This window comes from Crinia signifera, unplaced genomic scaffold (genome assembly GCF_055691185.1).
Source record: "Crinia signifera unplaced genomic scaffold, ASM5569118v1 HAP2_SCAFFOLD_207, whole genome shotgun sequence".
Classification (NCBI taxonomy): domain Eukaryota; kingdom Metazoa; phylum Chordata; class Amphibia; order Anura; family Myobatrachidae; genus Crinia; species Crinia signifera.
In genome coordinates, this window is record NW_028142100.1 from 116,139 (window position 1) to 143,573 (window position 27,435).

The following is a 27,435-nucleotide window of genomic DNA, read 5'->3' on the forward strand; positions in this document are numbered from 1 at the left end:
TGGTAATAATAGTCTCTGTCTAATACTACAGAATATGTGTGCGCTATATAATAACTGGTAATAATAGTCTCTGTACAGCGCTGCGGAATATGTGTGCGCTATATAATAACTGGTAATAATAGTCTCTGTCTAATACTACAGAATATGTGTGCGCTATATAATAACTGGTAATAATAGTCTCTGTACAGCGCTGCGGAATATGTGTGCGCTATATAATAACTGGTAATAATAGTCTCTGTCTAATACTACAGAATATGTGTGCGCTATATAATAACTGGTAATAATAGTCTCTGTACAGCGCTGCAGAATATTTGTGCGCTATATAATAACTGGTAATAATAGTCTCTGTACAGCGCTGCGGAATATGTGTGCGCTATATAATAACTGGTAATAATAGTCTCTGTCTAATACTACAGAATATGTGTGCGCTATATAATAACTGGTAATAATAGTCTCTGTACAGCGCTGCGGAATATGTGTGCGCTATATAATAACTGGTAATAATAGTCTGTCTAATACTACAGAATATGTGTGCGCTATATAATAACTGGTAATAATAGTCTGTCCAATACTACAGAATATGTGTGCGCTATATACTGGTAATAAATAATTGCTCCTACGGTGGGTTAGTGGATAAACACAGGAGAATGTCGTGGTCTGTTCCTAACGGTAAAGCAGAACTAAAGCTGTGTACACACGGGGGCGATAGGGGCTGAAATCGCTGGGAATAAATTGCCGGGTGCGCGTTCCCGTTTTCTGCCCCATTCTAATCCCTGGTCGCAGGAGCATGCTCCTGCGACCAGCTGATTACCTCTGCGGCTTCCCCAGCAGAGGTTCCTTTTCATCAGCGACTATCTCTGGTCACTGATGAAAAGGAGAAACTGAGCAATATATCTCCCCGTGTGTCCGGGGCTTAAGACCGTGCTACTGTGACCAGCTGATTACCTCTGCGGCACCGCCGGCAGAGGTTCCCTTTCATCAGCGACCATCTCTGGTCGCTGATGAAAAGGAGAAACTGAGCAATATATCTCCCCGTGTGTCCGGGGCTTAAGACCGTGCTACTGTGACCAGTGGTGGAAACCAGCCAGGTGTGTCAGCACCATGTTGACACATATCGCAGCAAGCCGTACTCCGATGCCAGTGTGTGGAGCTCAGCAAGTAACCGTGTTTGCAGACGTCACATGGTAGGAGTCTAATGGTGGCAGCGATTTAACAGGGTCGGGTCTGTGACAGAAGGGTGCAGCCGGCGAGGGCGAGCGACTAGTCTGTGACAGAAGGGCGCAGCTGGCGAGGGCGGCCGTCTGGTCTGTGACAGAGAAGATTTCCGCCGGTGAGGGCGAGCGACTAGTCTGTGACAGAAGGGTGCAGCCATCCGCACTGTGACAGAGAAGGGTGCAGCCATCGAGGGCAGGCATCCGGTCTGTGACAGAGAAGGGTGCAGCCGGCGAGGGCGAGCGACTAGTCTGTGACAAGGAAGGGTGCAGCCGGCGAGGGCAGGCATCCAGTCAGTGACAAGGAAGGGCGCAGCCGGCAATGGGCGGGCGGCCGGTCTATGACCGAGAAGGGTGCAGCCGGCGAGGGCGGGCATCCGGTCTGTGACAAGGAAGGGTGCAGCCGGCGAGGGTGGGCGGCCGGTCTGTGACAGAGAAGGGTGCAGCCGGCGAGGGCAGGCGGTCTGTGACCGAGAAGGGTGCAGCCGGCGAGGGCGGGCATCCGGTCTGTGACAAGGAAGGGTGCAGCCGGCGAGGGCAGGCGGCCGGTCTGTGACAGAGAAGGGTGCAGCCGGCGAGGGCAGGCATCCGGTCTGTGACGAGGAAGGGTGCAGCCGGCGAGGGCGGGCGGTCTGTGACAGAGAAGGGTGCAGCCGGCAATGTGCCGGCGGGCGGCCGCTGACAGAGAAGGGTGCAGCCGGCAAGGGCGGCCGATCTGTGACAGAGAAGGGTGCAGCTGGCAATGGGCGGGCGGGCGGCCGGTGACAGAGAAAGGTGCAGCCGGCAATGTGCGGGCGGCCGGTCTGTGACAGAGAAGGGTGCAGCCGGCGAGGGCGAGCGACTAGTCTGACAGAAGGGTGCATCCGGTCTGTAACAAGGAAGGGTGCAGCCGGCGAGGGCAGGCATCCAGTCTGTGACAAGGAAGGGCACAGCCGGCAATGGGCGGGCGGCCGGTCTGTGACAGAGAAGGGTGCAGCCGGCGAGGGCAGGCGGTCTGTGACCGAGAAGGGTGCAGCCGGCGAGGGCGAGCGACTAGTCTGTGACAGAAGGGTGCAGCCGGCGAGGGAGGGCATCCGGTCTGTGACAAGGAAGGGTGCAGCCGGCGAGGGCAGGCGGCCGGTCTGTGACAGAAGGGTGCAGCCGGCGAGGGCGGGCATCCGGTCTGTGACGAGGAAGGGTGCAGCCAGCGAAGGTGGGCGGCCAGTCTGTGACAGAGAAGGGTGCAGCCGGCGAGGGCAGGCATCCAGTCTGTGACAAGGAAGGGTGCAGCCGGCAATGTGCGGGCGGGCGGTCTGTGACAGAGAAGGGTGCAGCCGGCAATGTGCGGGCGATCTGTGACAGAGAAGGGTGCAGCTGGCAATGGGCGGGCGGGCGGGCGGCCGGTGACAGAGAAAGGTGCAGCCGGCAATGTGCGGGCGGCCGGTCTGTGACAGAGAAGGGTGCAGCCGGCGAGGGCGGGCGGCCGGTGACAGAGAAGGGTGCAGCCGGCGAGGGCAGACGGCCAGTCTGTGACAGAGAAGGGTGCAGCCGGCGAGGGCGGGCGGCCGGTGACAGAGAAGGGTGCAGCCGGCCAGTCTGTGACAGAGAAGGGTGCAGCTGGCAATGGGCGGGCGGCCGGTGACAGAGAAAGGTGCAGCCGGCAATGTGCAGGCGGCCGGTCTGTGACAGAGAATGGTGCAGCCGGCGAGGGCGGGCGGCCGGTGACAGAGAAGGGTGCAGCCGGCGAGGGCAGGCGGCCAGTCTGTGACAGAGAAGGGTGCAGCCGGCCAGTCTGTGACAGAGAAGGGTGCAGCTGGCAATGTGCGGGCGGCCGGTCTGTGACAGAGAAGGGTGCAGCCGGCGAGGGCGGGCGGCCGGTGACAGAGAAGGGTGCAGCCGGCGAGGGCATAGTAGAAGAGGATATTTTGTGGCACTTTAGAATTGTGATCATTACAACGCTCTGCTCTGTACACGCACTTTTCACATGACTTATTTCATGGTAACACAATTGATATGATATCAGACTATTAGGACCCTGTACATGGTCCGAGACAAAGCCCATAAAGTATACTAGTGGCAGCATTGTGGCAACACTACTTACTGTATAAATCCCGACAGATCCAGGCCTCACTCCACCTTGTACAGCTTTCTAATGTGTCAGTGAGTAATGAGTACACCTGCAGGGTGACCTGGGAATGTGTCAGTGAGTAACGGATACACCTGCAGGGTGACCTGGGAATGTGTCAGTGAGTAACGGATACACCTGCAGGGTGACCCGGGAATGTGTCAGTGAGTAACGGATACACCTGCAGGGTGACCTGGGAATGTGTCAGTGAGTAACGGATACACCTGCAGGGTGACCCGGGAATGTGTCAGTGAGTAATGAGTACACCTGCAGGGTGACCCGGGAATGTGTCAGTGAGTAACGGATACACCTGCAGGGTGACCTGGGAATGTGTCAGTGAGTAACGGATACACCTGCAGGGTGACCCGGGAATGTGTCAGTGAGTAACGGATACACCTGCAGGGTGACCCGGGAATGTGTCAGTGAGTAACGGATACACCTGCAGGGTGACCCGGGAATGTGTCAGTGAGTAACGGATACACCTGCAGGGTGACCCGGGAATGTGTCAGTGAGTAACGGATACACCTGCAGGGTGACCCGGGAATGTGTCAGTGAGTAACGGATACACCTGCAGGGTGACCCGGGAATGTGTCAGTGAGTAACGGATACACCTGCAGGGTGACCCGGGAATGTGTCAGTGAGTAACGGATACACCTGCAGGGTGACCCGGGAATGTGTCAGTGAGTAACGGATACACCTGCAGGGTGACCCGGGAATGTGTCAGTGAGTAACGGATACACCTGCAGGGTGACCCGGGAATGTGTCAGTGAGTAACGGATACACCTGCAGGGTGACCCGGGAATGTGTCAGTGAGTAACGGATAAACCTGCCGGGTGACCCGGGAATGTGTCAGTGAGTAACGGATACACCTGCAGGGTGACCCGGGAATGTGTCAGTGAGTAACGGATACACCTGCAGGGTGACCCGGGAATGTGTCAGTGAGTAACGGATACACCTGCAGGGTGACCCGGGAATGTGTCAGTGAGTAACGGATTCACCTGCCGGGTGACCCGGGAATGTGTCAGTGAGTAACGGATACACCTGCAGGGTGACCCGGGAATGTGTCAGTGAGTAATGAGTACACCTGCAGGGTGACCCGGGAATGTGTCAGTGAGTAATGAGTACACCTGCAGGGTGACCCGGGAATGTGTCAGTGAGTAACGGATACACCTGCAGGGTGACCCGGGAATGTGTCAGTGAGTAATGGATACACCTGCAGGGTGACCCGGGAATGTGTCAGTGAGTAACGGATACACCTGCAGGGTGACCCGGGAATGTGTCAGTGAGTAACGGATACACCTGCAGGGTGACCCGGGAATGTGTCAGTGAGTAACGGATACACCTGCAGGGTGACCCGGGAATGTGTCAGTGAGTAACGGATACACCTGCAGGGTGACCCGGGAATGTGTCAGTGAGTAACGGATACACCTGCAGGGTGACCCGGGAATGTGTCAGTGAGTAACGGATACACCTGCAGGGTGACCCGGGAATGTGTCAGTGAGTAACGGATACACCTGCAGGGTGACCCGGGAATGTGTCAGTGAGTAACGGATACACCTGCAGGGTGACCCGGGAATGTGTCAGTGAGTAACGGATACACCTGCAGGGTGACCCGGGAATGTGTCAGTGAGTAACGGATACACCTGCAGGGTGACCCGGGAATGTGTCAGTGAGTAACGGATACACCTGCAGGGTGACCCGGGAATGTGTCAGTGAGTAACGGATACACCTGCAGGGTGACCCGGGAATGTGTCAGTGAGTAACGGATACACCTGCAGGGTGACCCGGGAATGTGTCAGTGAGTAACGGATACACCTGCAGGGTGACCCGGGAATGTGTCAGTGAGTAACGAGTACACCTGCAGGGTGACCCGGGAATGTGTCAGTGAGTAACGGATACACCTGCCGGGTGACCCGGGAATGTGTCAGTGAGTAACGGATACACCTGCAGGGTGACCCGGGAATGTGTCAGTGAGTAACGGATACACCTGCAGGGTGACCTGGGAATGTGTCAGTGAGTAACGGATACACCTGCCGGGTGACCCGGGAATGTGTCAGTGAGTAACGGATACACCTGCAGGGTGACCCGGGAATGTGTCAGTGAGTAACGGATACACCTGCAGGGTGACCCGGGAATGTGTCAGTGAGTAACGGATACACCTGCAGGGTGACCCGGGAATGTGTCAGTGAGTAACGGATACACCTGCAGGGTGACCTGGGAATGTGTCAGTGAGTAACGGATACACCTGCAGGGTGACCCGGGAATGTGTCAGTGAGTAACGGAGACACCTGCCGGGTGACCCGGGAATGTGTCAGTGAGTAACGGATACACCTGCAGGGTGACCCGGGAATGTGTCAGTGAGTAACGGAGACACCTGCCGGGTGACCCGGGAATGTGTCAGTGAGTAACGGATACACCTGCAGGGTGACCCGGGAATGTGTCAGTGAGTAACGGATACACCTGCAGGGTGACCCGGGAATGTGTCAGTGAGTAACGGATTCACCTGCCGGGTGACCCGGGAATGTGTCAGTGAGTAACGGATACACCTGCAGGGTGACCCGGGAATGTGTCAGTGAGTAACGGATACACCTGCAGGGTGACCCGGGAATGTGTCAGTGAGTAACGGATACACCTGCAGGGTGACCCGGGAATGTGTCAGTGAGTAATGAGTACACCTGCAGGGTGACCCGGGAATGTGTCAGTGAGTAACGGATACGCCTGCAGGGTGACCCGGGAATGTGTCAGTGAGTAACGGATACACCTGCAGGATGACCCGGGAATGTGTCAGTGAGTAACGGATACACCTGCAGGGTGACCCGGGAATGTGTCAGTGAGTAACGGATACACCTGCAGGGTGACCCGGGAATGTGTCAGTGAGTAACGGATACACCTGCAGGGTGACCCGGGAATGTGTCAGTGAGTAACGGATACACCTGCAGGGTGACCCGGGAATGTGTCAGTGAGTAACGGATACACCTGCAGGGAAGGGGTTCCTTTTATCTTTATTGGACATGAATTGGATAAGGAGACACCCACATGGTAGCGGAATGAGGGGGTAAAATCCCATTGACATACACATATAGTGAAGATACAGTGACGGTAGTGGTGCTTGGTGTATATAGGAAGCAGCTTCCCACCAGGATATTAGAATCCGTAATTGGATTCAATGATTTGATACTTTATTATGTGTTCCCCAATGACACTTGTGTTGTGTATAGGGGAAAGTTAATCTCCACTATGAGCTATTGAGGCTGTAATGGAAACATTTAATTCACTCACTTGTAAGACGCTGCTTCAGTGTTTCACGTTTTTTACACACTGTTTATTGTATTTCAGGTCTCCGGTGGTTCCCATAGCAACGGTCCAAGCCGTGCGGCAGTCCGTGCTGAGGACGCTGTCCAGTGACATCAGATACGTGCGCCGGCGTGGAGACGCCGGGACCTGTCACTGGTGATTTCCTCTATAAAGTAAGTGTTTCTGTTCATATCTGTGTCTTTGAGAAAGGTAATAAAATGACCGAAACGTCAGACCTGAAGCAGTTGTTGGTCTGCAGTTATTTCTGAGTGAAATCCGTCTGAGTGCCGCCCCGTTGTATCCCTGATACTTACCTGGATAGATTATAATATTTATATATATATAACTGGCATAGGCACGCCCCGGCCCCTGTAGACACGCCCCGCCCCCCACGCCCAGAAAGTGTGTTTGTTCTGGATAGAGGAGAGGAGCGGCGTTGCGGGGAGAGGGAGAGTCCAGGATGTGGCTGCAGGAACAGGCCTGAACAGCTGGGGCAGGACTGATAACTGATATCTGCTGATATCTGGTGACCGGCTGGATAACCCCAGCAAATGTCACCTGCAGTTTCTAGTTGGGGCGTGGCCTAGCGTCGTCTCTGACCAAGAGTTTCCTTGTGGATCCCATCACCGCCTGAAACCATCGGCTGAGTGTAACCGCTCCATCAACAGCGTGTTTGTGCGATCTACCTGCGGTCTGTGCACCGCTACATGTGCTACGTTACCCTCACTGTATTTCACCCTGTTGTTGCCCTCAATAAATCCTCTTTTTAAAACGGATTCATGCACTATAGAGCGCTCGCTCTCCTCATTTCTTTTTAGATAAAACACCTGTGGATTCAGGATTGCCCTGGAGAGGCCGAGAGCTTGGAGCTGCCGGGCCTATTCTACCTGAGTGCTTACAAAAAAGGATACTGTGTGGAAGGGTACTATTGTCACTATTTGGACACGGGCATTTCTATATAATTTTGCGCACTGTCATTCTGTTGTTGAATATATATATATATATATATATATATATATATATACACACACATATACATACATACATACATACATACATATATATATATATATACATACATACACATACACATACATACATATACACACACACACACACACACACACACACACATATATATACATATACACACACACACACATATATATACATACACACACACACACCTTCATATAATAGATCGTACAGATAAGAGGCAGCATATTGGTATCGGCCGTCAACATTGGCAACCAGTAAAAACTTTTACCACAGTGAGCTTGTGTCCCTGAAGGGATGCGTAGTTACGGCCATATTCACTATTGATTATAAAAGCTGCAGCCAGTGTTACTCCGCTAAAGTAATTTAGAGGAAAAATGTAAGAATTGACAATTAAACCGGAGTTTAACCATTACACCGTCCGTACTGCCCTGTATATATAACACATGGTGGGGATAGAACCCATGACCTCAGCACTGTGAGGCAGTAATGTAACCATTACACCGTCCGTACTGCCCTGTATATATAACACATGGTGGGGATAGAACCCATGACCTCAGCGCTGTGAGGCAGTAATGCTAACCATTACACCGTCCGTACTGCCCTGTATATATAACACATGGTGGGGATAGAACCCATGACCTCAGTGCTGTGAGGCAGTAATACTAACCATTACACCATCCGTACTGCCCCGTATATATAACACATGGTGGGGATAGAACCCATGACCTCAGCGCTGTGAGGCAGTAATGCTAACCATTACACCGTCCATACTGCCCCATATATATATATAACACATGGTGGGGATAGAACCCATGACCTAAGTGCTGTGAGGCAGTAATGTAACCATTACACCATCCGTACTGCCCCGTATATATAACACATGGTGGGGATAGAACCCATGACCTCAGTGCTGTGAGGCAGTAATGTAACCATTACACCGTCCATACTGCCCCGTATATATAACACATGGTGGGGATAGAACCCATGACCTCAGTGCTGTGAGGCAGTAATGCTAACCATTACACCGTCCATACTGCCCCGTATATATAACACATGGTGGGGATAGAACCCATGACCTCAGCGCTGTGAGGCAGTAATGCTAACCATTACACCGTCCGTACTGCCCCGTATATATAACACATGGTGGGGATAGAACCCATAACCTCAGCGCTGTGAGGCAGTAATGCTAACCATTACACTGTCCGTACTGCCCCGTATATATAACACATGGTGGGAATAGAACCCATGACCTCAGTGCTGTGAGGCAGTAATGCTATAACCATTACACCATCCGTACTGCCCGTATATATATAACACATGGTGGGAATAGAACCCATGACCTCAGTGCTGTGAGGCAGTAATGTAACCATTACACCATCCGTACTGCCCCGTATATATAACACATGGTGGGGATAGAACCCATGACCTTAGTGCTGTGAGGCAGTAATGTAACCATTACACCGTCCGTACTGCCCTGTATATATAACACATGGTGGGGATAGAACCCATGACCTCAGTGCTGTGAGGCAGTAATGTAACCATTACACCATCCGTACTGCCCCGTATATATAACACATGGTGGGGATAGAACCCATGACCTCAGCGCTGTGAGGCAGTAATGTAACCATTACACCATCCGTACTGCCCCGTGTATATAACACATGGTGGGGATAGAACCCATGACCTCAGTGCTGTGAGGCAGTAATGCTAACCATTACACCATCCGCACTGCCCCGTATATATAACACATGGTGGGGATAGAACCCATGACCTCAGCGCTGTGAGGCAGTAATGTAACCATTACACCGTCCATACTGCCCCGTATATATAACACATGGTGGGGATAGAACCCATGACCTCAGTGCTGGGAGGCAGTAATGTAACCATTACACCATCCGTACTGCCCCGTATATATAACACATGGTGGGGATAGAACCCATGACCTCAGTGCTGTGAGGCAGTAATGTAACCCTTACACCGTCCGTACTGCCCCGTATATATAACACATGGTGAGGATAGAACCCATGACCTCAGCGCTGTGAGGCAGTAATGTAACCATTACACCGTCCGTACTGCCCCGTATATATAACACATGGTGGGAATAGAACCCATGACCTCAGCACTGTGAGGCAGTAATGCTATAACCATTACACCATCCGTACTGCCCCGTATATATAACACATGGTGGGAATAGAACCCATGACCTCAGTGCTGTGAGGCAGTAATGTAACCATTACACCATCCGTACTGCCCCGTATATATAACACATGGTGGGGATAGAACCCATGACCTCAGTGCTGTGAGGCAGTAATGTAACCATTACACCATCCGTACTGCCCCGTATATATAACACATGGTGGGGATAGAACCCATGACCTCAGCGCTGTGAGGCAGTAATGTAACCATTACACCGTCCGTACTGCCCCGTATATATAACACATGGTGGGGATAGAACCCATGACCTCAGTGAGGCAGTAATGTAACCATTACACCGTCCGTACTGCCCCGCATATATAACACATGGTGAGGATAGAACCCATGACCTCAGTGCTGTGAGGCAGTAATGTAACCATTACACCGTCCGTACTGCCCCGTATATATAACACATGGTGGGATAGAACCCATGACCTCAGGGCTGTGAGGCAGTAATGCTAACCATTACACCGTCCATACTGCCCTGTATATATAACACATGGTGGGGATAGAACCCATGACCTCAGCGCTGTGATGCAGTAATGCTAACCATTACACCGTCCGTACTGCCCCGTGTATATAACACATGGTGGGGATAGAACCCATGACCTCAGTGCTGTGAGGCAGTAATGTAACCGTTACACCATCCGTACTGCCCCGTATATATAACACATGGTGGGGATAGAACCCATGACCTCAGCGCTGTGAGGCAGTAATGTAACCATTACACCGTCCGTACTGCCCTGTATATATAACACATGGTGGGGATAGAACCCATGACCTCAGCGCTGTGAGGCAGTAATGTAACCATTACACCGTCCATACTGCCCCGTATATATAACACATGGTGGGGATAGAACCCATGACCTCAGTGAGGCAGTAATGTAACCATTACACCGTCCGTACTGCCCCGCATATATAACACATGGTGAGGATAGAACCCATGACCTCAGTGCTGTGAGGCAGTAATACTAACCATTACACCGTCCGTACTGCCCGTATATATAACACATGGTGGGAATAGAACCCATGACCTCAGTGCTGTGAGGCGGTAATGTTACCATTACACCATCCGTACTGCCCCGTATATATAACACATGGTGAGGATAGAACCCATGACCTCAGTGCTGTGTGGCAGTAATGTAACCATTACACCATCCGTACTGCCCCGTATATATAACACATGGTGGGGATAGAACCCATGACCTCAGTGCTGTGTGGCAGTAATGTAACCATTACACCATCCGTACTGCCCGTATATATAACACATGGTGGGAATAGAACCCATGACCTCAGTGCTGTGAGGCGGTAATGTAACCATTACACCATCCGTACTGCCCCGTATATATAACACATGGTGGGGATAGAACCCATGACCTCAGCGCTGTGAGGCAGTAATGTAACCATTACACCATCCGTACTGCCCCGTATATATAACACATGGTGGGAATAGAACCCATGACCTCAGCGCTGTGAGGCAGTAATGCTAACCATTACACCATCCGTACTGCCCTGTATATATACCACATGGTGGGGATAGAACCCATGACCTCAGCGCTGTGAGGCAGTAATGTAACCATTACACCGTCCGTACTGCCCCGTATATATAACACATGGTGAGGATAGAACCCATGACCTCAGTGCTGTGAGGCAGTAATGCTAACCATTACACCATCCGTACTGCCCTGTATATATAACACATGGTGGGGATAGAACCCATGACCTCAGCACTGTGAGGCAGTAATGTAACCATTACACTGTCCGTACTGCCCCGTATATATAACACATGGTGGGGGGGGGGGGTTAATATACAGTATACACTACACACACACACACAGTATGTACAGTAAAGGTAACCAGAGATAGAATCACTGGATAAGAAACAGTATAAGGAGATGAGCTGCCACAGGCCAGTCAACAACACCATGGTATATAACACAGGAGTGCTATGAGCCCAATACTGTCCCACTATGCTCTAAACCCCACTGTCTGATCACAGAACCTGGGGGAGCTGCTGCAGTCATAGATGCAGCTGGGAGACAGGGACATGTTGGAGCACAGCCCTGGCAGCATCAGTCCGGAGCCTCCAGCAGCGTGCAGGGGTGTCAAGTATGTTAAATGACCGCCAGAGCCGTGTGATAGCTGGGGAAGTGTCATGGCCTCTGGGAGCAAACCCTGCGGTAAGCTCCCCTCCTGGCCAGCTCCGTCCACTTACAATGGCGCCCCTTTGTGAAAGGGTAGCCTAGGACCGCCATCAGGCTATACTCACAACTGCCCAGGCTGGCCAGTGGTACACGGGCCAGCCTTGTAATGTGTGCAGGACACCAATATAGGAGCCCTTGTGTCACTATCGCTGTCCTCTGACATTGTACAAGAGGCAGCTACACTGGTACAGGTAACACACTATACTTCTGACATGCAGTGATGGTGATAACACAGTATAAGACACAGCACACATAATACAAATAATAAAGTGGCCCTGAGCTCCGCAAAGCACTATGGCCGGCAGGACCATAAAGTACTGTACCCTGTGCTCCAGTAGGAGAGGTACAGGGGGGACTCGCCCAAATGGCCCGGCAGTGAAGAGGTGGACCCCGGTCTGGCCGCTTTTCAGCGCAGCCCGGCGCACCCTCCGCCGGTCTGTTACAGCTGCTCCAGCGCATGTGCTGTCACGCGTGCTCCCAGCGGTTACTTTAATGGGTGCCCCAGTGCCAGCCGGATACACCAACATCTGTGGCAGCCAACTTGGGTGGTGTGCGGCTGCCGGGCTCGGGTGATGGGGCGGCAGTGCAGGGGTCTAACAGACCCCCAAGCGACAAGGTGTCAGTGTAAAGCAGCCCCTCTCTATAGTGCGTATTGGCTCCTGCCAGCACAACGAAAACTAGCTGGGCCTGGAGGCGGGGTAGAGGAGGGGAGGAGCTGGGCTGTCCTGGGAACAGCAAAGAAGTTTAAAGGTGGCCATACATCAGAAAGATATTGTACACAATCATACAATCTATCAGCAGATGGATTGTGAGTAGATTGTGTCGCCAAAAACCACCAAGGACTGCCGGGGATTTCAAGGGAAATTGTACACAATCATGAGCGCAATAGATCTTAAGATCTTTCTGATGTATGGCCATCTTAACCTTTATGGTGCTGGAAAGGTCATGACCTCACTCTCTACCCCACTGTCTTCCCTGTGGCCCCTGAAATCTGCCGCAGAAGAAACACAAACTACCCATTAGAAGGACACAATCATTGTATCACAGAACCCCATAGCTTACACTCAGTGCAGGTCCTCATCCTACGTATGTCTGAACTCTTCATAGCTACCGTCTGACTGGATGCCTGGTTCCAACACAAAAAGGTGGCCACGGGCCCCGGACGCTCCATCACAAAAGGTGGCCATGGGCCCCGGACGCTCCATCACAAAAGGTGGCCATGGGCCCCGGACGCTCCATTACAAAAAGGTGGCCATGGGCCCCGGACGCTCCATCACAAAAGGTGGCCATGGGCCCCGGACGCTCCATCACAAAAAGGTGGCCATGGGCCCCGGACGCTCCATCACAAAAAGGTGGCCATGGGCCCCGGACGCTCCATCACAAAAGGTGGCCATGGGCCCCGGACGCTTCATCACAAAAGGTGGCCATGGGCCCCGGACGCTCCATCACAAAAGGTGGCCATGGGCCCCGGACGCTCCATCACAAAAGGTGGCCATGGGCCCCGGACGCTCCATCACAAAAGGTGGCCATCGGCCCCGGACGCTCCATCACAAAAGGTGGCCATGGGCCCCGGACGCTCCATCACAAAATGTGGCCATCGGCCCCGGACGCTCCATCACAAAAGGTGGCCATGGGCCCCGGACGCTCCATCACAAAATGTGGCCATCGGCCCCGGACGCTCCATCACAAAATGTGGCCATCGGCCCCGGACGCTCCATCACAAAAGGTGGCCATGGGCCCCGGACGCTCCATCACAAAAACGTGGCCATCGGCCCCAGACGCTCCATCACAAAATGTGGCCATCGGCCCCGGACGCTCCATCACAAAAGGTGGCCATGGGCCCCGGACGCTCCATCACAAAAGGTGGCCATGGGCCCCGGACGCTCCCATCACAAAATGTGGCCATCGGCCCCGAACGCTCCATCACAAAAGGTGGCCATCGGCCCCGGACACTCCATCACAAAAGGTGGCCATGGGCCCCGGACGCTCCATCACAAAAGGTGGCCATGGGCCCCCGCAGCAGGTCAGAACCTCACTATACAGAAATGTGGTCACATGTGTGCATAGGACGCAGAAGAAGGGAGGAGGGGGTGTTAACAATCCTGTGAGAAGGGAACCACAAGACCTTATGGAGACTGAACTTACTGTTTTGATGGAGGTCCGACTCTTCTCTTTCCACGGTGCACTGCTGATCTCCAGGGTGCAGTGTATGTAGGTTTCCTGCTCATAGGAGCCGAAGATTAGGAGCCTGTAAGAAAGACGAGGCATTAACACTGCAAGTCACCACACTTGTATCTGGGAGCCAGAGATCCCCTCACTGTCCACCGGCACAATGTAGCAGAGCGTAGGACAGTAGCATGCCCCCCACCACCCCTACAGTCAGGGAACCAACCGTCGTTACACCGGAGCAGAGCGTAGGACAGTAGCATGCCACCCCCCACCCCTACAGTCAGGGAACCAACCGTCGTTACACCGGAGCAGAGCGTAGGACAGTAGCATGCCACCCCACCCCCCTCCCGTACAGTCAGGGAACCATCAGTCATTACACCATAGCAGAGCGTAGGACAGTAACATCCCCCGTACAGTCAGGGAACCAACCGTCGTTACACCGGAGCAGAGCGTAGGACAGTAGCATGCCACCCCCCCCCCCTCCCGTACAGTCAGGGAACCAACAGAGCAGAGCGTAGGACAGTAACATCCCCCGTACAGTCAGGGAACCAACCGTCGTTACACCGGAGCAGAGCGTAGGACAGTAGCATGCCACCCCCCCCCCTCCCGTACAGTCAGGGAACCAACCGTCGTTACACCGGAGCAGAGCGTAGGACAGTAACTACCCCGTACAGTCAGGGAACCATCCGTCGTTACACCGGAGCAGAGCGTAGGACAGTAACCCCCGCCCGTACAATCAGGGAACCATCCGTCGTTACACCGGAGCAGAGCGTAGGACAGTAGCATGCCACCCCCCCCGTACAGTCAGGGAACCATCCGTCACCAGAGCAGAGCGTAGGACAGCAACCCCCGCCCGTAAGGTCAGGGAACCATCCGTCATTACAACGGAGCAGAGCGTAGGACAGTAGCATGCCACCCCCCCCCCCCCCCCGTACAGTCAGGGAACCATCCGTCATCAGAGCAGAGCGTAGGACAGTAACATCCCCCGAACTGTCAGGGAACCATCCGTCAGTACAACGGAGCAGAGCGTAGGACAGTAACCCCCGCCCGTACAGTCAGGGAACCATCCGTCATTACACCGGAGCAGAGCGTAGGACAGTAACCCCCGCCCGTACAGTCAGGGAACCATCCGTCATTACACCGGAGCAGAGCGTAGGACAGTAACATCCCCCCGTACAGTCAGGGAACCATCCGTCATTACAGCGGAGCAGAGCGTAGGACAGTAACATCCCCCCGTACAGTCAGGGAACCATCCGTCATTACACCGGAGCAGAGCGTAGGACAGTAACCCCCGCCCGTACAGTCAGGGAACCATCCGTCATTACACCGGCGCAGAGCGTAGGACAGTAACCCCCGCCCGTACAGTCAGGGAACCATCCGTCATTACACCGGCGCAGAGCGTAGGACAGTAACCCCCGCCCGTACAGTCAGGGAACCATCCGTCATTACACCGGAGCAGAGCGTAGGACAGTAACATCCCCCCGTACAGTCAGGGAACCATCCGTCATTACACCGGAGCAGAGCGTAGGACAGTAACATCCCCCCCGTACAGTCAGGGAACCATCCGTCATTACAGCGGAGCAGAGCGTAGGACAGTAACATCCCCCCGTACAGTCAGGGAACCATCCGTCATTACAGCGGAGCAGAGCGTAGGACAGTAACCCCCGCCCGTACAGTCAGGGAACCATCCGTCATTACACCGGCGCAGAGCGTAGGACAGTAACCCCCGCCCGTACAGTCAGGGAACCATCCGTCATTACACCGGCGCAGAGCGTAGGACAGTAACCCCCGCCCGTACAGTCAGGGAACCATCCGTCATTACACCGGCGCAGAGCGTAGGACAGTAACATCCCCCCGTACAGTCAGGGAACCATCCGTCATTACACCGGCGCAGAGCGTAGGACAGTAACATCCCCCAGTACAGTCAGGGAACCATCCGTCATTGCAACGGAGCAGAGCGTAGGACAGTGACCCCCGCCCGTACAGTCAGGGAACCATCCGTCATTACAACGGAGCAGAGCGTAGGACAGTGACCCCCGCCCGTACAGTCAGGGAACCATCCGTCATTACAACGGAGCAGAGCGTAGGACAGTGACCCCCGCCCGTACAGTCAGGGAACCATCCGTCATTACAACGGAGCAGAGCGTAGGACAGTGACCCCCGCCCGTACAGTCAGGGAACCATCCGTCATTACAACGGAGCAGAGCGTAGGACAGTAACCCCCGCCCGTACAGTCAGGGAACCATCCGTCATTACAACGGAGCAGAGCGTAGGACAGTGACCCCCGCCCGTACAGTCAGGGAACCATCCGTCGTTACAACGGAGCAGAGCCTAGGACAGTAACCCCCGCCCGTACAGTCAGGGAACCATCCGTCGTTACACCGGAGCAGAGCATAGGACAGTAACCCCCGCCCGTACAATCAGGGAACCATCCGTCGTTACACCGGAGCAGAGCGTAGGACAGTAGCATGCCACCCCCCCCGTACAGTCAGGGAACCATCCGTCATCAGAGCAGAGCGTAGGACAGTAATATCCCCTGAACAGTCAGGGAACCATCAGTCATTACACCGGAGCAGAGCGTAGGACAGTAGCATGCGACACCCCCCCCCCCCCCCCCCCGTACAGTCAGGGAACCATCCGTCAGTACAACGGAGCAGAGCGTAGGACAGTAACCCCCGCCCATACAGTCAGGGAACCATCCGTCATTATAACGGAGCAGAGCGTAGGACAGTAACCCCCGCCCGTACAGTCAGGGAACCATCCGTCATTACACCGGCGCAGAGCGTAGGACAGTAACCCCCGCCCGTACAGTCAGGGAACCATCCGTCATTACACCGGAGCAGAGCGTAGGACAGTAACATCCCCCCCAGTACAGTCAGGGAACCATCCGTCATTACACCGGAGCAGAGCGTAGGACAGTAACATCCCCCCCAGTACAGTCAGGGATCCATCCGTCATTACACCGGCGCAGAGCGTAGGACAGTAACCCCCGCCCGTACAGTCAGGGAACCATCCGTCATTACACCGGCGCAGAGCGTAGGACAGTAACATCCCCCCGTACAGTCAGGGAACCATCCGTCATTACACCAGAGCGTAGGACAGTAACATCCCCCCCGTACAGTCAGGGAACCATCCGTCATTACACCGGCGCAGAGCGTAGGACAGTAACATCCCCCCGTACAGTCAGGGAACCATCCGTCATTACACCGGCGCAGAACGTAGGACAGTAACCCCCGCCCGTACAGTCAGGGAACCATCCGTTGTTACACCGGAGCGTAGGACAGTAACATCCCCCCCAGTACAGTCAGGGAACCATCCGTCATTACACCGGAGCAGAGCGTAGGACAGTAACATCCCCCCCGTACAGTCAGGGAACCATCCGTCATTACACCGGCGCAGAGCGTAGGACAGTAACCCCCGCCCGTACAGTCAGGGAACCATCCGTTGTTACACCGGAGCGTAGGACAGTAACATCCCCCCCAGTACAGTCAGGGAACCATCCGTCATTACACCGGAGCAGAGCGTAGGACAGTAACATCCCCCCCGTACAGTCAGGGAACCATCCGTCATTACACCGGCGCAGAGCGTAGGACAGTAACCCCCGCCCGTACAGTCAGGGAACCATCCGTCATTACACCGGAGCAGAGCGTAGGGCAGTAACTCTCCCGTACAGTCAGGGAACCATCAGTCATTACACCGGAGCAGAGCGTAGGACAGTAACCCCCGCCCGTACAGTCAGGGAACCATCCGTCGTTACACCGGAGCAGAGTGTAGGACAGTAACATCCCCCCGTACAGTCAGGGAACCATCCGTCAGTACAACGGAGCAGAGCGTAGGACAGTAACCCCCGCCCGTACAGTCAGGGAACCATCCATCATTACACCGGAGCAGAGCGTAGGACAGTAACCCCCGCCCGTACAGTCAGGGAACCATCCGTCATTACACCGGCGCAGAGCGTAGGACAGTACCATCCCCCCCGTACAGTCAGGGAACCATCCGTCATTACACCGGAGCAGAGCGTAGGACAGTAACATCCCCCCCGTACAGTCAGGGAACCATCCGTCATTACACCGGAGCAGAGCGTAGGACAGTAACATCCCCCCCGTACAGTCAGGGAACCATCCATCATTACACCGGCGCAGAGCGTAGGACAGTAACCCCCGCCCGTACAGTCAGGGAACCATCCGTCGTTACACCAGAGCAGAGTGTAGGACAGTAACATCCCCCCGTACAGTCAGGGAACCATCCGTCATTACACCGGAGCAGAGCGTAGGACAGTAACCCCCGCCCGTACAGTCAGGGAACCATCCATCATTACACCGGAGCAGAGCGTAGGACAGTAACCCCCGCCCGTACAGTCAGGGAACCATCCGTCATTACACCGGCGCAGAGCGTAGGACAGTAACATCCCCCCCGTACAGTCAGGGAACCATCCGTCGTTACAACGGAGCAGAGCGTAGGACAGTAACATCCCCCAGTACAGTCAGGGAACCATCCGTCGTTACAACGGAGCAGAGCGTAGGACAGTAACATCCCCCCGTACAGTCAGGGAACCATCCGTCGTTACACCGGAGCAGAGCGTAGGACAGTAACATCCCCCGTACAATCAGGGAACCATCCGTCGTTACACCGGCGCAGAGCGTAGGACAGTAACCCCTGCCCGTACAGTCAGGGAACCATCCGTCGTTACACCAGAGCAGAGCGTAGGACAGTAACATCCCCCCCGTACAGTCAGGGAACCATCCGTCATTACACCGGCGCAGAGCGTAGGACAGTAACCCCCGCCCGTACAGTCAGGGAACCATCCGTCGTTACACCGGAGCAGAGTGTAGGACAGTAACATCCCCCCGTACAGTCAGGGAACCATCCATCATTACACCGGAGCAGAGCGTAGGACAGTAACCCCCGCCCGTACAGTCAGGGAACCATCCGTCATTACACCGGCGCAGAGCGTAGGACAGTAACATCCCCCCCGTACAGTCAGGGAACCATCCGTCAGTACAACGGAGCAGAGCGTAGGACAGTAACCCCCGCCCGTACAGTCAGGGAACCATCCATCATTACACCGGAGCAGAGCGTAGGACAGTAACATCCCCCGTACAGTCAGGGAACCATCCGTCATCACACACACATATCTGGGTATCAGCTGTGTCCGAGTCCTGTTTTTTTACCGCACACACTAACAGATCCCTATTACACCCCTACAGCAATACAGACGGCGCTGATGAGATTACACGTCATTACATTAGGCCGGCTCTGCACAATCTGACTGAAAAATCAACATTAACGTGATTTAAGGAGTCACAGAATAGTCCTGGTGGGCCCCAGAGCCCCAGGGGAACATCAGGGACACTTACCTGCTGCAGCCCATCACCGACACCTTCAGTCGTCCCTCAGACAGCCCCAAGTCCTGTAAGGTCAGCAACTGGTCCTCCAACTCTTCAGCCAGGGACTGCACCTGGACCGGGAAGAACGGCTTGTACCTGCAGGAGGGAGAAGACATCAGTACAGTGATGGGACAAGATGGCGGCACAAATACGGATAGTCAGTAGGGAGGGCAGCAGGACAAGATGGCGGCACAAATACGGATAGTCAGTAGGGAGGGCAGCAGGACAAGATGCCGGCACAAATACGGATAGTCAGTAGGGAGGGCACCAGGACAAGATGGCGGCACAAATACGGATAGTCAGTAGGGAGGGCAGCAGGACAAGATGGCGGCACAAATACGGATAGTCAGTAGGGAGGGCAGCAGGACAAGATGGCGGCACAAATACGGATAGTCAGTAGGGAGGGCAGCAGGACAAGATGGCGGCACAAATACGGATAGTCAGTAGGGAGGGCAGCAGGACAAGATGGCGGCACAAATACGGATAGTCAGTAGGGAGGGCAGCAGGACAAGATGCCGGCACAAATACGGATAGTCAGTAGGGAGGGCACCAGGACAAGATGGCGGCACAAATACGGATAGTCAGTAGGGAGGGCAGCAGGACAAGATGGCGGCACAAATACGGATAGTCAGTAGGGAGGGCAGCAGGACAAGATGGCGGCACAAAGGCAATACGGACAGTCAGTAGGGAGGGCAGCAGGACAAGATGGTGGCACACAGGCAATACGGACAGTCAGTAGGGAGGGCAGCAGGACAAGATGCCGGCACAAATACGGACAGTCAGTAGGGAGGGCACCAGGAAAAGATGGTGGCACACAGGCAATACGGACAGTCAGTAGGGAGGGCACCAGGAAAAGATGGTGGCACACAGGCAATACGGACAGTTAGTAGGAAGGGCACCAGGAAAAGATGGTGGCACACAGGCAATACGGACAGTTAGTAGGGAGGGCACTAGGAAAAGATGGTGGCGCACAGGCAATACGGACAGTTAGTAGGGAGGGCACTAGGAAAAGATGGTGGCGCACAGGCAATACGGACAGTCAGTAGGGAGGGCAGCAGGACAAGATGGTGGCACAAATATGGACAGTCAGTAGGGAGGGCACCAGGAAAAGATGGTGGCACACAGGCAATACGGACAGTTAGTAGGGAGGGCAGCAGGACAAGATGCCGGCACAAATACGGACAGTCAGTAGGGAGGGCACCAGGAAAAGATGGTGGCACACAGGCAATACGGACAGTCAGTAGGGAGGGCACCAGGAAAAGATGGTGGCACACAGGCAATACGGACAGTTAGTAGGGAGGGCAGCAGGACAAGATGCCGGCACAAATACGGACAGTCAGTAGGGAGGGCACCAGGAAAAGATGGTGGCACACAGGCAATACGGACAGTCAGTAGGGAGGGCACCAGGAAAAGATGGTGGCACACAGGCAATACGGACAGTTAGTAGGGAGGGCACCAGGAAAAGATGGTGGCACACAGGCAATACGGACAGTTAGTAGGGAGGGCACTAGGAAAAGATGGTGGCGCACAGGCAATACGGACAGTTAGTAGGGAGGGCAGCAGGACAAGATGGCGGCACACAGGCAATGCGGACAGTCAATAGGACAAGATGGCGGCACACAGGCAATGCGGATAAACAGTAGGGAGAGCACCAGCATCAGGACAAGATGGAGTCACACATGGCAATAAGGACCGGGTGTTAGGGAGGGCACCTGCCACCTGGTGGTAAATGACAATGACTGGCGTCTATGCGCAGTGCGGGCGTCTGCAGGTGTGTGTAGGGAGGACGATGCCCAGTGTAATACACGCAGTACTTATTGGGAGGGGCTAAGGACTGCACACCCCATGTCATGCCCAGGTGCAAACCACCTATTACAGCGGCACCACAGGGTGCTGTGGGACCTCGTGCCCAGTATAGGAGGGGATTACAGAACCTTGGTGGTGACAGACTGCTAGAAGCAGGATCAAAGTGTGTGTGTGTGTGTGTGTGTGTGTGTGTGTGTGTGTGTGTGTGTGTGTGTTAGTGGGGAGACAGGATCAGCGAGTCAGAAAAAGGGAACAGTCTGCTGCGGTCCTTCCACACAAACCCACCTTTTCTCCTGCTACAAATGTAACTGCAGTCTCTGCCATTAAAGTGTCTCCTCGAGGGGCCAACTCCCACCCCTCCATTGTGTCCGAGACCAATCCTAATCTCACAACCCGCTCACGGGACAACACCCGGTACATGGTCTCAGCTGCCAAATCTAGTGATGTCAGTATGTGGACGGAGTCCCTGTCAAAAAGGCTCAGGCGTCACTCAAAGGTTAATCCCTATGCTGCAACGTTATCTTTAAATGACAAGAGGCATTTGGCCGAAGACACTGTCCATTATTAACAAAATGGACGCCACGGCACTGAAGGGTTAATCCCTGCGCTGCGCCAAAATCTTTACAATAAAGTGAGCACTTGATATAGGACGCCCGCTGCTGGGCACATGGTATATGTATTGGTGTAGTGCCTGGATATGGGACGCCCGCTGCTGGACACATGGTATATGTATTGCTGTAGTGCCTGGATATAGGACGCCCGCTGCTGGGCACATGGTATATGTATTGCTGTAGTGCCTGGATATGGGACGCCCGCTGCTGGGCACATGGTATATGTATTGCTGTAGTGCCTGGATATGGGACGCCCGCTGCTGGGCACATGGTATATGTATTGCTGTAGTGCCTGGATATGGGACGCCTGCTGCGGGGCACATGGTATATGTATTGCTGTAGTGCCTGGATATGGGACGCCCGCTGCTGGGCACATGGTATATGTATTGGTGTAGTGCCTGGATATAGGACGCCCGCTGCTGGGCACATGATATATGTATTGGTGTAGTGCCTGGATATAGGACGCCCGCTGCTGGGCACATGATATATGTATTGCTGTAGTGCCTGGATATGGGACGCCCGCTGCTGGGCACATGGTATATGTATTGCTGTAGTGCCTGGATATGGGACGCCTGCTGCTGGGCACATGGTATATGTATTGCTGTAGTGCCTGGATATAGGACGCCCGCTGCTGGGCACATGGTATATGTATTGGTGTAGTGCCTGGATATGGGACGCCCGCTGCTGGACACATGGTATATGTATTGCTGTAGTGCCTGGATATAGGACGCCCGCTGCTGGGCACATGGTATATGTATTGCTGTAGTGCCTGGATATGGGACGCCCGCTGCTGGGCACATGGTATATGTATTGCTGTAGTGCCTGGATATGGGACGCCCGCTGCTGGGCACATGGTATATGTATTGCTGTAGTGCCTGGATATGGGACGCCTGCTGCGGGGCACATGGTATATGTATTGCTGTAGTGCCTGGATATGGGACGCCTGCTGCTGGGCACATGGTATATGTATTGGTGTAGTGCCTGGATATAGGACGCCCGCTGCTGGGCACATGATATATGTATTGGTGTAGTGCCTGGATATAGGACGCCCGCTGCTGGGCACATGATATATGTATTGCTGTAGTGCCTGGATATGGGACGCCCGCTGCTGGGCACATGGTATATGTATTGCTGTAGTGCCTGGATATGGGACGCCTGCTGCTGGGCACATGGTATATGTATTGCTGTAGTGCCTGGATATAGGACGCCCGCTGCTGGGCACATGGTATATGTATTGGTGTAGTGCCTGGATATGGGACGCCCGCTGCTGGGCACATATGGTATATGTATTGCTGTAGTGCCTGGATATAGGACGCCCGCTGCTGCGCACATGGTATATGTATTGGTGTAGTGCCTGGATATGGGACGCCTGCTGCTGGGCACATGGTATATGTATTGCTGTAGTGCCTGGATATGGGACGCCCGCTGCTGGACACATGGTATATGTATTGCTGTAGTGCCTGGATATGGGACGCCCGCTGCTGGGCACATGGTATATGCTGTAGTGCCTGGATATAGGACGCCCGCTGCTGCGCACATGGTATATGTATTGGTGTAGTGCCTGGATATGGGACGCCTGCTGCTGGGCACATGGTATATGTATTGCTGTAGTGCCTGGATATGGGACGCCCGCTGCTGGACACATGGTATATGTATTGCTGTAGTGCCTGGATATGGGACACCCGCTGCTGGGCACATGGTATATGTATTGGTGTAGTGCCTGGATATGGGACACCTGCTGCTGGGCACATGATATATGTATTGCTGTAGTGCCTGGATATAGGACGCCCGCTGCTGCGCACATGGTATATGTATTGCTGTAGTGCCTGGATATGGGACGCCCGCTGCTGGGCACATGGTATATGTATTGGTGTAGTGCCTGGATATGGGACGCCCGCTGCTGGGCACATGGTATTTGTATTGGTGTAGTGCCTGGATATGGGACACCTGCTGCTGGGCACATGGTATATGTATTGCTGTAGTGCCTGGATATAGGACGCCTGCTGCTGGGCACATGGTATATGTATTGGTGTAGTGCCTGGACATGAGAAGCCCGCTGCTGGGCACATGGTATATGTATTGATGTAGTGCCTGGATATGGGACGCCCGCTGCTTGGCACATGGTATATGTATTGGTGTAGTGCCTGGATATGGGACGCCCGCTGCTGGGCACATGGTATATGTATTGATGTAGTGCCTGGATATGGGACGCCCGCTGCTGGGCACATGGTATATGTATTGCTGTAGTGCCTGGATATAGGACGCCCGCTGCTGCGCACATGGTATATGTATTGCTGTAGTGCCTGGATATGGGACGCCCGCTGCTGGGCACATGGTATATGTATTGGTGTAGTGCCTGGATATGGGACGCCCGCTGCTGGGCACATGGTATTTGTATTGGTGTAGTGCCTGGATATGGGACACCTGCTGCTGGGCACATGGTATATGTATTGCTGTAGTGCCTGGATATAGGACGCCTGCTGCTGGGCACATGGTATATGTATTGCTGTAGTGCCTGGATATAGGACACCCGCTGCTGGGCACATGATATATGTATTGCTGTAGTGCCTGGATATGGGACGCCCGCTGCTGGGCACATGGTATATGTATTGCTGTAGTGCCTGGATATGGGACGCCCGCTGCTGGGCACATGGTATATGTATTGCTGTAGTGCCTGGATATGGGACGCCCGCTGCTGGGCACATATGGTATATGTATTGGTGTAGTGCCTGGATATGGGACGCCCGCTGCTGGGCACATGATATATGTATTGCTGTAGTGCCTGGATATGGGACGCCCGCTGCTGGGCACATGATATATGTATTGCTGTAGTGCCTGGATATGGGACGCCTGCTGCTGGGCACATGGTATATGTATTGGTGTAGTGCCTGGATATGGGATGCCTGCTGCTGGGCACAAGGTATATGTATTGGTGTAGTGCCTGGATATGGGACACCTGCTGCTGGACACATGGTATATGTAGTGCCTGAATATGGGACACCTACTGCTGGGCACATGGTATATGTATTGGTGTAGTGCCTGGATATGGGACGCCTGCTGCTGGGCACATGGTATATGTAGTGCCTGAATATGGGACGCCTACTGCTGGGCACATGGTATATGTATTGGTGTAGTGCCTGGATATGGGACGCCTGCTGCGGGGCACATGGTATATGTATTGCTGTAGTGCCTGGATATAGGACGCCCGCTGCTTGGCACATGGTATATGTATTGCTGTAGTGCCTGGATATAGGACGCCTGCTACGGGGCACATGGTATATGTATTGCTGTAGTGCCTGGATATGGGACGCCCGCTGCTGGGCACATGGTATATGTATTGGTGTAGTGCCTGGATATGGGACACCCGCTGCTGGGCACATGGTATATGTATTGGTGTAGTGCCTGGATATGGGACACCCGCTGCTGGGCACATGATATATGTATTGCTGTAGTGCCTGGATATGGGACGCCCGCTGCTGGACACATGGTATATGTATTGCTGTAGTGCCTGAATATGGGAAGCCCGCTGCTGGACACATGGTATATGTATTGCTGTAGTGCCTGGATATGGGAAGCCCGCTGCTGGGCACATGGTATATGTATTGCTGTAGTGCCTGGATATGGGACGCCCGCTGCTGGGCACATGGTATATGTATTGCTGTAGTGCCTGGATATGGGACGCCCGCTGCTGGGCACATGGTATATGTATTGGTGTAGTGCCTGGATATGGGACGCCCGCTGCTGGGCACATGGTATATGTATTGGTGTAGTGCCTGGATATGGGACGCCCGCTGCTGGGCACATGGTATATGTATTGCTGTAGTGCCTGGATATGGGAAGCCCGCTGCTGGGCACATGGTATATGTATTGCTGTAGTGCCTGGATATGGGACGCCCGCTGCTGGGCACATGGTATATGTATTGCTGTAGTGCCTGGATATGGGAAGCCCGCTGCTGGGCACATGGTATATGTATTGGTGTAGTGCCTGGATATGGGACACCCGCTGCTGGGCACATGGTATATGTATTGCTGTAGTGCCTGGATATGGGACGCCCGCTGCTGGGCACATGGTATATGTATTGCTGTAGTGCCTGGATATGGGACGCCCGCTGCTGGGCACATGATATATGTATTGCTGTAGTGCCTGGATATGGGATGCCCGCTGCTGGGCACATGGTATATGTATTGCTGTAGTGCCTGGATATGGGACGCCCGCTGCTGGGCACATGGTATATGTATTGCTGTAGTGCCTGGATATGGGACGCCCGCTGCTGGGCACATATGGTATATGTATTGGTGTAGTGCCTGGATATGGGACGCCCGCTGCTGGGCACATGATCTATGTATTGCTGTAGTGCCTGGATATGGGACGCCCGCTGCTGGGCACATGGTATATGTATTGCTGTAGTGCCTGGATATGGGATGCCTGCTGCTGGGCACAAGGTATATGTATTGGTGTAGTGCCTGGATATGGGACACCTGCTGCTGGACACATGGTATATGTAGTGCCTGAATATGGGACGCCTACTGCTGGGCACATGGTATATGTATTGCTGTAGTGCCTGGATATGGGATGCCTGCTGCTGGGCACAAGGTATATGTATTGGTGTAGTGCCTGGATATGGGACACCTGCTGCTGGACACATGGTATATGTAGTGCCTGAATATGGGACGCCTACTGCTGGGCACATGGTATATGTATTGGTGTAGTGCCTGGATATGGGACGCCTGCTGCTGGGCACATGGTATATGTAGTGCCTGAATATGGGACGCCTACTGCTGGGCACATGGTATATGTATTGGTGTAGTGCCTGGATATGGGACGCCTGCTGCGGGGCACATGGTATATGTATTGCTGTAGTGCCTGGATATGGGACGCCCGCTGCTGGGCACAAGGTATATGTATTGCTGTAGTGCCTGCATATGGGACGCTCGCTGCTGGGCACATGGTACATGTATTGGTGTAGTGCCTGGATATGGGACGCTCGCTGCTGGGCACATGGTATATGTATTGCTGTAGTGCCTGGATATGGGATGCCCGCTGCTGGGCACATGGTATATGTATTGCTGTAGTGCCTGGATATAGGACGCCCGCTGCTGGGCACATGGTATATGTATTGCTGTAGTGCCTGGATATGGGACGCCCGCTGCTGGGCACATGGTATATGTATTGGTGTAGTGCCTGGATATGGGACGCCCGCTGCTGGGCACATGGTATATGTATTGCTGTAGTGCCTGGATATGGGACGCCTGCTGCTGGGCACATGGTATATGTATTGCTGTAGTGCCTGGATATGGGACGCTCGCTGCTGGGCACATGGTATATGTATTGCTGTAGTGCCTGGATATGGGACGCCCGCTGCTGGGCACATTGTATATGTATTGGTGTAGTGCCTGGATATGGGACGCCCGCTGCTGGGCACAAGGTATATGTATTGGTGTAGTGCCTGGATATGG

General features: G+C 54.0%; 1 protein-coding gene across 1 annotated transcript in view; it reads right to left on the reverse strand.

The window, feature by feature from the left end:
- The window catches only part of PDZD8 (PDZ domain containing 8), a 95,402-nt gene that overhangs the window by 63,495 nt on the left and 4,472 nt on the right, over positions 1 to 27,435 (reverse strand). The window contains exons 2-3 of the mRNA XM_083168025.1: positions 19,532 to 19,657; positions 14,151 to 14,253 (exon numbers count right to left, since the gene is read on the reverse strand). Of these exons, the coding sequence (XP_083024151.1) occupies positions 14,151 to 14,253; positions 19,532 to 19,657 (229 nt within the window). The remainder of the gene's footprint in view (positions 1 to 14,150; positions 14,254 to 19,531; positions 19,658 to 27,435) is intronic.